The 13245-nt window shown below is 33.6% G+C and overlaps 1 protein-coding gene across 1 annotated transcript in view; it reads left to right on the top strand.

Moving 5' to 3' along the window:
• Positions 1–12609, top strand: part of LOC129575692 (homeobox protein Hox-B1b-like) — a 53611-nt gene extending 41002 nt beyond the window's left edge. Inside the window, exons 3-4 of the mRNA XM_055459622.1 lie at positions 10971–11149; positions 11228–12609. Coding sequence (XP_055315597.1) covers positions 10971–11149; positions 11228–11425 — 377 coding nt within the window. The 3' untranslated portion in view covers positions 11426–12609. The remainder of the gene's footprint in view (positions 1–10970; positions 11150–11227) is intronic.
• Positions 12610–13245: the final 636 nt, after the last annotated feature.

Below are 13245 nucleotides of genomic sequence, written 5' to 3'. Positions count from 1 at the left end.
TTAGTTTTCACATTTTGGTTGTCCCGAAAATTTCAAACACCGACACATCTTTTATACATGTGTAAATATTGGTAATTGCAGACATAATGATTATGCAGCCCATTAGTTTTGTATGTGCGAAAATAATTTCATACTACTAACAACTCAATTACTCATCTGCATTTTGCCAATGCGCTAATGGCGGGTATGCTTAGTAATGTGTACACACAGAGAACTCTGTCTGAAAAAATCACAACTGACATTTAGAAATGGCCGGTTTACAACTTTTCTTATATTGAGATTGTAAATTGTCCAACTTTTTTGGTAATATCGTTTGGCAGAAAAAGTTGGACAATTCACAACCTCCATATAAAAAAATGTAAACTAGCCATTTCCAATTGACAGTTGTGAATTGCTCAAACAGAGTCCTCTCAATGTAAATATGTCAAAATTCAATGTTTGTGGAATCTAGCCTCTGAATCAGTTTAATTTTGGTAATTTAAATGTAATGATGATGTATCATATATACTATATATTTCATAGATATCTACTTCTGCGATGAACTTTATCCCAATTGTAGTTTGACAGATCACCATTGGTGTTTGTCAATCGCACTAATTCAGTTCTGAGTGATAACTTATTATCTAATGATTTTGACATATACAATTGGGATAAAGTTCATCGCAAAAGTAGATATCAGCATTATCAAATGTGTAGTATATCATATAATATTGGATAAATTTGGGATTATGTTTTTTTGTGTGTAAATATGTAAAAAAAAAATTGTTATTATCGAACATTAGCCATAGTCTGCAGGATAATTTAATATCAGGAGGATAACTGAAAACCCGAACACAATTAACACAATTTTCCTGCAATTGTTTGGTTTCTCGAGACCATTTGTCTATTATTACGGCTCTAAACCATTACAACAAAAGCATATTTATGATTATCAACACCAAAAACGCCGCTTGAAACCAGATCGGTAACTAATGACAATCAATCATTTTATTACCTGTTTAACTTGTTTTGTAAATACCATTTTCATAATGGATTTGGAAATGATTTTCATTCAGTCATACAAAGCAAAATATTACTCGATGGATTTTTTTTTTCTTTCTTCCAAAGAGACCGTATGGCATTACGTATTTTGATGAATTAAAACAACCCAAGTAATGTTATTCAATTCAAAATTATATTCCACCGACCACAAAGAAGGTTTAGCATTTTAAACGGTGGGATTTTACTTTTTCGATTTTACAGAAAAATATTGGACGGCAATTTTAAACGAAAGCGATAAATGATGCTTTTGTGTGTGTGTGTGTGTGTGTGTGTGTGTGTGTGTGTGTATCTATTTGCTAGTAGTTTTTGAGAGTTTTTGTGTATAAATTCTTTTAGCATCAAATCTATTTGATTCAGAATACAAAATTGTGTTTGTGTGCACATGATTTATATTCGAATTATATTCGATTTGTAGATTTGTGGCCAGACCTACATCTTTTGGATGTTGTTTGATCATTTTTGGCGTGATTGGATTAGCAATACACAAAATGTATCGCCTTAAATTGACAAGTTACTGTTGGTACTCGAATTCATGCAAACAAAATGCTTGATTCGTTGCACAAACGTTGGTATAAGTGATTTCTTTTTTGGTAATTCGTCAATGGGCTTCAATTAATCGATAATTACAATGTATCCGAGCGCAAACTATAAGCGTTTTACGTTCTTGTAATGAGAGTTTCAATGAATGAATATAGATCGAAACACATTGATCATCCGTATAAATTACAATTTTCCTTCGTGTTCGTTCACCTTCTTGTAGTTAGCCCAACAAACTGGAAGCGATTTAAATTATTACATTTAATTTTCAAACGTTACAATTCTTTTTGCCTAATCACTTGATCATTAATAATGATGGATCCAATGGACGCATACAAGCACTCACACAGAAGTAGTCACGTTTCTTTGATTTCGAATTCTGTGGCGGGATTCTGAACAACGTCCAAAAATAATCTCAAATTTTTATGTGAAATATGCAAATTTTATGAATAAATTCCATTGTTTTATTATTATTATGAAAAGCATCGAACTTGTCGTCACACGCGTAGATGTACCATTTCACTTGATTTCGCAATTCGTTAGTTGCCGAAACATCGTCTATGCAGTTCACTCTATATAGCACGTGAAATCCTAATATTCGGTTAGCCGAAGTATGATTTCGTTTGCGGCGCCGCGCGTTAACTAAAGTACGGTCCAAACAAAGAGCACGGTCGTAGACGCACTTACCTTGCGCTCACACTGTCAAACATTGACTAGTGTCAAACATTGCCGTCAAAATGTGGGGCTCTATTTATAGATGTAACTATATGTGCGCCAAAACCGATGTAAATTTGATTTGCTCCGGACAATTCGATAACTTTTTTCGAAGCAAAATTCTAATCTCCTAATTACTATGGATCCTCATCCACACAGTCTAAATCTACTTAATTATAATGCCTTCCAGATCCATTGATGGGCTTGAAAAGAATGTAAGTTTGTTCAACTCTGTAGCATTAGATGAATGTATGATTTTTCATACTATATAAAATGTTAGAACCGAAGTATGTGTTTTACGTTTCATCAGATTTTATATTAATAATATTATTACGGAAAACATAAGGTCTTTTTACGATCACCAAACAAAAAATACGCTCATGAAAGCACGAGCACAAGCATGAGTTCGCTAAATTCCTTCATTCCATCCATCCGAATGGCCTTTATTCCAATCATACATGCTTCGAACCCATCGAAATCAAGGCATGAGTGGACTATGTCATGTAGTTCTGTTCGTTAAGCTGCTCTCCGATAAATACCATTCGATAATTTGTGTTGTTAATTTAATTTCCGTGAAATAAGCACACAACGACTTGATCAAATGTAATTTGTGATGTCTGATTTTAAAACACGTTCGATCAATTTACCAGAAATTTGAACTGTGCCAACGAATGCTCAATAAACAGTGTTGAGTAAGTTTTCGCTTTTCAGCTGTGTGCTGGTATGCTATTTTCTCTCTCTCTCTCTCTCTCTCACTCTCTCTCTTTATCATTCTTTCTTTTTCTCCTACCTTGATGTTCAGTCTCGATCTTCAAATTATATTAAAATCGCGGCTGATTGACCACGCAAAAACGCCGATTAAAATGAAATTGCCTGTCTAATGGAAAAAACACCAAGATCATCATCGACAAATTGAGATCTCTTTTATTACGGTACAATTGACACCTGGAAAATCTATAACTGGATAAAGATAGCAAGGTGTCTTCGGCTTATTTGTAGTTCTTTTTATTTTCTACAATAATGCCGAAGACACCTAATCGTTATCTATTTCCAGTAGCGAGAAAAATGCAAAACACGTCTTTTCCGCTCAATGCTGAGTTGTGCCACTTTTGCTCGCAACTTCATTTGTTTTTTTTTCCGTCTCAGTTATGGATAAAGAGTTCATAAGTTGTTGTTTTGTTCTATTGGTGTCAATTATTTAAAAAAAATTGGTTTTTCTCAAAAACAAGAATGAACACCAGAAAATTGCACCATAATTATTCGTCGTCGGTATAAATTTTCTTTCAACAGGAATGTTTTTACGACAACAACAAAACTGGTATACGAAAAATTCATCCAAATTTTCATTCTAGAATATACATCAGTCGAATATAATCAATAAATTTATGATAAACTCGCATAAGTTCTATTCTCAAAAATAAAAATGATTTCTGTGGTGGTTAACTACTAGGACTTGTTGATGCTCCCTTGGTGGTATTATTTATTGTTTTGTTGTTGCTGCACACATCGAATCTATGTAATGCGTCTAAAATATTTAATAATACTTTTTAAAAATAATAAAACTGCTCAAAGCGTATTATTTCGGCCTCATTATCCGTCACTATCATCGGTTTATTAAATCAAAGTGATCATTTTTGTTCATTTTTACTATGTATTAATATATGTACTTGAAGAAAAATAATTGAAATTTGATCGTCCGCGATATGTACTTGATGCAAATAATTTTTTTTTTTTTTTTTTCAAAATCAGTGTCTTCATCGACTGACTTCGCAGAAAAAATCATAGTTCTGATGGAAATGGTACTTTTATCAAAAGAAACTGAACAAACGAACAAACGTGCAGTAGCCAAATAATTATTCATTACAATAAAATAAAAATGCCCAAACAGTTTCGATATAGTATATAACGTGTTATTTTGGAAAGAGTTATGTTTTTGAAAAAATTCAATGGGAATGATGTGATTACTCGGGTAGGTAAAGTATGCAAGTTAACAGTGCCTGTGTGTGTGTGTGTGCGCTTGTACTCTCATTGATCGCATGTGCGTTTTGACTTAAATTTTTTTTTCCTTTCATTTTCGGCGGCATTCATGTCGACTTATGCTGTTGTGATGCAGCTATCGGTGTGTTCTACGCCGATAATTTAGCCAACCAATACTTTAACGCTTGCGTTCTCTTTTGCTTCGTTTGTTCTTTTCATTCTATCAACAATATAATTGTTCGCTTTTTTCTCATTCTATTTCATTTAACAGTGTGATGCGTTATGAAACTAAATTGTTGCACCGAGTGCTCTTCTTCTTTCATCTTTCTTTTTTTCCACCTTTTTCGATTATTATTTAATTCGATTTACAAACTGAATGGAATGAGAAGGTATTAGGCTTTAGCGATAATTTAAAGAACGAACGAATGAACAAAAAAAAAATCAACCACGCAGAGATCTGATTCAGATCAGTCGCGCGATGAATGTGTACGGAGCGCAACGCGAAGCCTATTGCTCTCTGAATGAGTTTCGAACAGAACGCATTATCAAAATATGGTCGAGATGTTGGCGAGAAATTTTTGTTGGTGTTATTGTGCCAATAATATTTTAACCTTTTTTATGTTCTGTTCTTCGCTACCTTGAATATGCATCGCGCGAGTGCGGTGTGCACGTCTGCTTGCACTCTCCGTGTGTGTGTTGTGTTTTGTTATGATGCGATAGCACGGTTGTAGTTGTTGTTTTTCTTTTTCATGTATAAACGGTGGTCAGGAGACTTTTGGTCTTTTTGACGAGAGAGCGCCATCTCTCACATGATTAGGCGTGGCCAGAACAGAATTTTTTCCACACAGTCTTATGAATACATTTAAGTATAAAAGGTGCCGCTTTCGATTGATCTTCTACCGACATTGTTCGTATTCACATCACTACAATCAGTCGGGACTCAGTCGTACTATTGCCGCAGTATATTTATTATACACGCCGAACCGCGTATTTTACATACGAAAGATGGAAGAATGAAACGATGTAGAAGAGCGCGTGTGCTGGGCATTCATACACCACCTTAAACGACACAAAACACCAACGGAGTACCACATTCACGTGCTTGCATGAGCAGAAAACGAGCTTTCTTTGCATCTTTGTCGCTCGTTTTCCGTCGCAAATTTGCGTATTGCCATTTGTTCCGCGCACTGGCATACACACATACATGAGATGAGCTGAACACCGCAAATAGCACTGTTTTTTTTTTTTGTATCTTGAACGGATAAAAATGAGAAAATATACCATGTCACGTTGGAATGATAAAGTACTTTAGCCTTTGTGTTTGGTTTTATTATAGCTGCTTTTTTGTTTCATTTCTTTATTTGATTTTCTTGGTAATCACACACAGCTAACTCGAAAGCTCCAAATGACCATTTTCCTCTCTTATTTTGTCAATAATTGGATGTACAGACATTCGAGTTGAAATTGTAAAAAAAAAAATGAAATAACCCTCTAGTGCATTCATTAATTTTTCCCAGGAATGTTCTAATTTTGAAAGGAAATAATAATTTTATCGAATTTTTGTTTTTGCGCACATTCTTGTTCATAACACAACAACCGCTTGATGTAGACTAATAAAGCAAGAGACAAAATTAAAGAGGACACCTAGGCCAATAAAAATGCTTTTTAAAGAAATGTAATCCGACATACGGTTTACGGTATACGGGCGTTCAAATGTTGCCCGCCTAAAGGCGGTTGTATGCACCAGAGGGTTAATTGTAGCTATATTGATTGCAATCATCAGATAATGATACACTTGCCTAAATGGCAAACACAGATTCTGGGATCCGTGACAAGAATCATTTGTCAATTGGGAATCTTGCGCATAAATGTAGATTGCGACTTCGAATATCATTGCTGTTGTTTTTGTTGTTGTTGTTCACAATATATTCATTACTTCACAGCCAACTCATCAATTTTATTTGAATGAGGCCAGATATGGTCGCAATCGAAATTAAAAAGCGAACAATAATAGTAAAAAAGAAAGGAACAATATTTTGCATATCGATTGGATGATGTCGATTACTCTTTTCATCGATTAAAATGTTGTTGTTTCTTCTTTGACCAGAAGACAGTTCAACAATTGGTTAGGTGAATATGCGCATGATTTATTTATTTTGATAATTTCAAATAATGTATACCAAGTTCGAACCAGTCGATTGATTGGTTACACAGTTACATTTCATAAATCGACTATGATGGAAATAACGATGATGATGATTCTTCTTCTCTAGCTGATTGATTTTCGGTAATTTGCGTAATTGATGTTTAGTATTTGTTTCTGGATTTTAAAACGCTATGGGTCAAAGTGGATAGTTGAATGAGAAAAGAAAGAGAGAAAAAACAACGATGATGTGGATACGTTTGCGACTCTCACAGACAATTTTACGCTTATTTTATTTGTGTATTCAATTTTCTGATTCAATTTGATGTTTTGCGCTCTTTTTGTTCGTGTGTAATGCTTCGCTTCCAAAGAATATTTAATACTTTTCGCCTTTTGTGCAACAAATCTATCTTTTGTTATTTTATAATTAGATATTTATGATCCATTCCATTCATCTTTACCGAATTCCAAAGTTCCAATTCTTCGTATCTTTTATTCGTTTCTTCATTGCGTCGATTTAAACGTTACGTCGCCGAATCAGCCGCTCGTTTTGTGTTAGTCTCTCACTCGTCTGTCTCTCAATTCGTGTTAATTCCTTACTTCATCAAATCATAATCAAAGCGCTGCTAATCGTGCGGTGTCGATTTTACTGTAGTTCATTCGTATTTAGGAATTTATTAGTGATAATCAAGATGATGAGCAAAGTGAATCAATTCCATAAAACTCTATTTGTGTTTATTGAACAGGCATGAGCATCATTTCGATTAGCGTCAGAGATATTCATAACGTTGTGAATATATGCACAATCGTCCGCAATATGCTTGTATTTCACACTCTCTATCTCCATTTATCACTCTTTCTCCCTCTCCATAGCGGCCTCTCTATCATTAAATGGTACAAATTATTTGATGAATTTACGGCTTTTACTGTGCCAATTTATCAACCCATGGTAAAAGTCCGAACTCCGAATAGGAAAGTTTTTCTATTTAATAATCAAATCAAAGCGCAAAACGGTAATTTGATTGAGCACGTTGTCCGTTCCTAGTTTGGCTTTGCGCTTAGTCACGGTCAAAGTTGCCAAAAAAAATTGTCGTAAAAGGTTTTTTTTTCTCATTTGGCTTGATTTTTGTGGCTTTTCTTTGTTAATGACATTCCCATTTAACACAATGGACAACGAAACATGGAATTCAAATCCTATTTAAACTAAATTAAAATTTCAATAAGCTATGCCACTCATTCTCCAATTTATGTGAATCTATGTTTGGAATTTGATCATAATTTCATATCCAGTTTGGATTTATATTTTGGCTTCACCATGTGCCGACATCAAAAATAAAATGCCGACAAGCTTGTTAATTCCTTTTAATTAGTTTCGACTCATCAGGGTAATTTGTGAATGCAAAAAGAAGAAATAAAGAAGACCGATGCAAAAAATTTGATAAATCAAGTAGTAGCAGAAAAACCATTTCTACTGCGGCTGATGATTAAGTGCGGAAATATGTTGTGGCATCTAGAAGTTGACTATGCATATTTTATACACAGTAAACACGATTGTTCTAACTTTTAAAACCGCAATATGAAATTTGGCACTAAAATCCATTTAAGTACCATTTGTACTAGAAAAAGTTCAAAATGTACTAAATCACAAATCAAAGCTTCATGTATTTATTATAGAACTTTTGAAATTTTTCTAGATCAAATGGTATTAAAACCAAGTTAAGTGTCAAATCTCAACATCCCTAGAATCATTGTGTTTACTGTGTAGTAACTTTTTACGATATCAAAATTAATCGAGAGATTTAGTTTCGTTTTCGATTTCTTGCTACTTTGAATTATGCAACACTTTGCCCTTTTCGGCCAGAGCCGCACACTGCACGCAGTATACGTTCATAAATGAATGTTTTATATATTCCACAATTATATTTATTTATGCGATATTTATGCAAATGACATAGAAGTTTTCAATCGAACCGCAGTGCCATATCGAAATATTTGGAGAAAAAAATCCATTCGGTGCCGGATTGAACAAGCATTTGAGTAATTATTTATTGGTTGAAAAAAAAAAAACATCACCGCCGCCTTCGTCGTCGTCGTCGTTGTCGTCGTCATCATCATCAAAATTACATATTTGAAGTCTTTCATTTTCGTTCTTTTCAATGTTTATACTTTCAATAGCTGTGTTTTTTGCTCATTTCATTCCGTTTGGTTAGTTGTAAATTTCTTTTAAAATCATTTAAATCATAAAATGTATCAATAAAATTATGAATTCTATCTGTGGAAAAGAGGTGAAAAAAGCGGTCTCCAAAACGGCAGCGAAATAAAGCGAGATGAGAAAAAATGCAAAAATAAAATGAGGGACAAGAAAGGTATCGAATTATTAATAACAAAGGCCATACAAAAACTAATGAAATTCATAAATTTATGCCGCAAAGAAATGAACCGTCCATGTGTTTGGTCGTCAAACTACCTGACCGCTTTATTACAAATAAATAATTGCTACCACCTTTTCTCTATCTCTCTCTTTCTCGCTCTTCATTTGATCATACATTCTTCGGTTACCCATCAAATCCAGTGTGTATGCTATGCTGTAAGAGACTTCGTAGAGATTTGATAAATAGCTAACTAGAGTCGGTAATTTGATAGCTTTTCGACAGGTATCGCCAACGAGAGATAAAATAACACCGCTCATCAACATGAAATGCGCGCCAGAAGTGTGAACTTTGAATCCATTCGTTGTTTTATATCTTTGTATATGTAAAATAACGAAGTTTCTCAGGCAAAGATGCAAGTTGAAATATAATTTTTTTTCTACTTCGAGATTCTCTTTATGTTCGGCTGGCGGGTCTTTGTGTGTAATTAATTACATTTATGGCTACTGGCTTAGCATAGATTTTCTTAATGAAAAATATTTAATTTTACTGCTTTTAATTCAATTCGAATGAATGCTTCTCATTTGCCTGTTTAAATATTTTGTAGTTTTTTTCTTTCTGTATTTCTGAAACCCGCTAGAACAAAACGAAAAAGTCTGATCTCAATGCCTTTCCGAAAAACTGAGACTTTATATATAATAAAAATGGCAATCGGATATGTCTGCATTGCACACAGTTTCGATAATCGAGAAAATAAATATATTATTGAACATGTGTTAGCAGCGTTAGCTCTTTTTATTCGATCGCTGCATGATTACGGCTTATCGCTTTTCATTTTGCATAATAAGTCATAAGTTTAAAATAAATAGGCTTATAAAATATGCGTGTAATCCGTTTCTGTCGTTGATGATGTCGTACCATAAAAAGTCGAGAGCAATCAAACGAGAACACATTGCGGGGAATTTCGTGATGACATTTATTTGAACGGGCAATTTATTAGTTTCTTTATCATATGCAATGTTTCGGCGTTATTTTTATTTTTTCTCTTTCTCTTCATCTCACTCTACCTCGTTCTATCTCTCTCTCTCTCTCTCTCTCTCTCTCTCTCTTCTCAATCCACTTCACTTCACATGTCGAGGAATGAAAACGAGAGGATGGTTTAAAAAAAATGTTTTGAAATTGAGTCACAGTGATTAACAATCAATAAAAATCTTGTTGACTTCAGAACTAACAACATTCTGACTGTTCCACCGCTCTTCCGCTCTATTCAGGTCTTCAATTCGTTTAACATTAGCGTAATGATCAAAAGAGGACATATAAAGAATCACAGTTCAACACGAGTTGAGACACTTTCAAAGGGAACAAAACGAACAAATTAAACATTTAAAACGCTGCTTCAGCTCATAGAGTTCGACAAAACCATTTAATATCAATTCAGACGGGTCTGTTCGTCTTTATTCTCCTTCATTTTCTGTTAGTCGTGGTCATTATTTTGCTTATATGAGCATATTCAAAGGCGCCGATCTGTGTGCGTGTATCTTGGATTTCGGTTCTCCTCTCTCGCTCCCTTTCTCTCTCTTGCTCGTTTATGTGTGTGTATGTGTGTGTGTTTTTGCAATGAAAACTGATTTTCATAAAATTATAATAAATCGTTTTTAAATGTGGCAAGCCGCCCTGAAATGCACATTCTAACGAATTTTTGGCTGGCTCTAAAACGTTGGCTCTCTCACTTTTTGTTCGTTCAACACAGTAGCTCAATTCATTTCGCTTCGATATTCTTGCACACAAACGTATAAAATGAAGGATCAATCAGAGACTTTGTCTTTTGTACGTTCCGATGTAAAGTAGTTCAATTAAGCAGGGAACTCAATGTGTTCTTCTACGAAACTCAGGTGCAACGTGACACCTTGTGCCTAGGAGCACCAAGCAACTATTAATTCATTCAGTCGATCGATTAGACTGAAGTGGGTTTAATCAAAATTAGTCACACTCAATCAATTATGGAAGCCCTGTTTTTGGGTGGAATTTTTAAATTACCCAAACAACAAACAATACTTCAAGCAAATTATTCAAACAAAAGTTTTTCCGTTCAGCTTGGACGGACCATCTGTTTGCGAACTAATCATAATTTTTTAATGTGTTCTGAAATTTTCTATACGCTCATTCAATGATTTTCTTCATCTTTGTAGATCAATCTCACGTCAATCTATTTTCATCGAGACCACAACCAAAGAAAAAACGGAAATCACGCACAGCATTTACCAACAATCAAATATTCGAACTGGAGAAACGTTTCATTTACCAGAAATACCTGTCACCAGCTGATCGGGACGAAATAGCCTCTTCTTTAGGTCTATCAAATGCTCAGGTACGCATCGAATCTGCTTCAATTGGAGTTCATTTCACAAGCAATAATACAACTAATGAGTTTTTCTATTGTTTACAGGTGATAACATGGTTCCAAAATCGGCGTGCAAAATTAAAACGTGACATGGAAGAGCTGAAAAAGGATGTCGAAAGTGCAAAAGTACTAACAGCGCATAAGACTTTTTTAGAAAATGTAAACGACTTAGGCATCTTAAAGAAGAAAGCTATGCATGATACAACAACGGCGATACTGATGCAGTCCGGCAGCCCCGAATGAAAATTACAAGCAAGCAAACAACCGAAGAAATAAACACAATTAGTTCCTAGTACAGATGATATTCATCTTTACGGGAGAAAACAACATATTTGATGCTAACGAATTACAAACTACCCACGATTTATATTGATAAGACCAAAAATGATAAATCTTCCTATAATTTGCCACAATTTTACACTAAACGAGTTTTTGACAAAGTAAAACCAAACGAATAAAGAAGAAATATGATGAAATGGCATGATTTGAAATAAATTGTAATGAAATGAACACTTTTGACAAAAATTGACTTGTGTGTGCGTGTTATTCGTGTATTTAGTGTGTGTTGTAGGTTGTTTAAATAACGATCTCAAAAAGAAAGGAAAATCGGTACATGTGCTTCGTAAGCATGGAGCTCATTTTTCCGCAATTCAGGTTTTGCCATTAGACGATGCCAGTGTCAATGCAGTCAATCAATGACAATAGCCATTCGTATAATTACATTTTCCTTTCAATCCATTTCGGGACATTACCTCAGCCTCTCCTGCAATTACTTATATCATTTTGAAATTCATTTTCAACGTCTCACTTACATAAATGAATCATATATGGACTTTGTTTTCCCATTGAAAATATGAAGATAAAAAAGAACCTTAATAGTACAGCATTTGCTCTTCTCATTTGTTACAACCGAGAGAACATAGAATAAGTTTTAATCGAAGCAAAATCTAATATGTAAATAATTTATGTACTTTCGCTTTTAAGTGCTAAAATTTAAATATGATAAAAAAAAAACTTTCAGAATTTGCTAAACAAGTAAATGAAGTAAAATTATGTAATAAATTAAAATTTTGTAAATATTTATGTATTCTATGTACCATAATGTAACTGTAGTTGTCTGTGTAGTAGTTAGTCTGTACACACACACATTGGGATATTTCAAGGAATTCAAGCAATTTTTTTTTGTAGGAATTTGTGGTCAAAATAACTTCTTCTCTAGCATAACAAACTAATAACATAGGTCTTTCAGTTCATAAATGGTACAAACATTCAATGAATGGGATGCTACTGTAGATTTGTTCTATGCTGTGTGTATTTTGATACTAATTGAAGAAGAATCAAACCAACTCTTAACACAAATCTGACCTTTTTGTCAGAAATGGAAGCAAAAACCTATGTATGGATCTACATTATATAATAACCCATTTCTATGGGTGAGATTGAGAGTGGAGTATGTTTTTTCTTCGACATACACTACTCTCAATCTCACCCATAGATTTATTGATGATACTTACTAAATAATTTAAATTTGTGATTTTTGAAACATGCAAACGAGTTTCTTGTCTCTTTCAACGTTAAAACCATAAAAATTCAAATTGTAAACGAAAAGAAACTAACCAGTGATCGAGTAGACAGAGAAAATGTTATTGTAGAATTGGAATAACAGTCAAAAATAGTATTTTTCGTTTGATTCCTCCAAAACAATTCAATCCATCTTTAAACAAATAAATTTAAATGTTTTTGACTATACAAATTGAATCATTTCACTTCAATATGAATTGAACATTGAATAAGTTAATAATGTGTAAGAAACATAATATTTTTGATGATGTAAAATTTCCTTTTTAGTACAGAGAAACAATGAACATTAAAAAAAAAATGCAACAAATCCTAGCACATAATGAATCATTGAAATAAAATTCTATATCGTTTAGTGTCCAAACTTCAAATTACAACTCTTATTTTATGAATTTGGTTGCCAACAAATTCAGTAGATCATATATTTATGCAAAAGGAAATTTAATTTTCTTCGATATATATAGAATTCACCTTAGTCGTGGATT

The sequence above is a fragment of the Sitodiplosis mosellana genome, unplaced genomic scaffold (assembly GCF_009176505.1).
Source record: "Sitodiplosis mosellana isolate CC-2019 unplaced genomic scaffold, AAFC_SMos_1.0 Smas_scaffold_6167, whole genome shotgun sequence".
In the NCBI taxonomy this organism is placed as follows: Eukaryota; Metazoa; Arthropoda; class Insecta; order Diptera; family Cecidomyiidae; genus Sitodiplosis; species Sitodiplosis mosellana.
The sequence above is the reverse complement of the archived record's forward strand: the minus strand, read 5'-3'. Positions and strand labels throughout refer to the sequence as shown.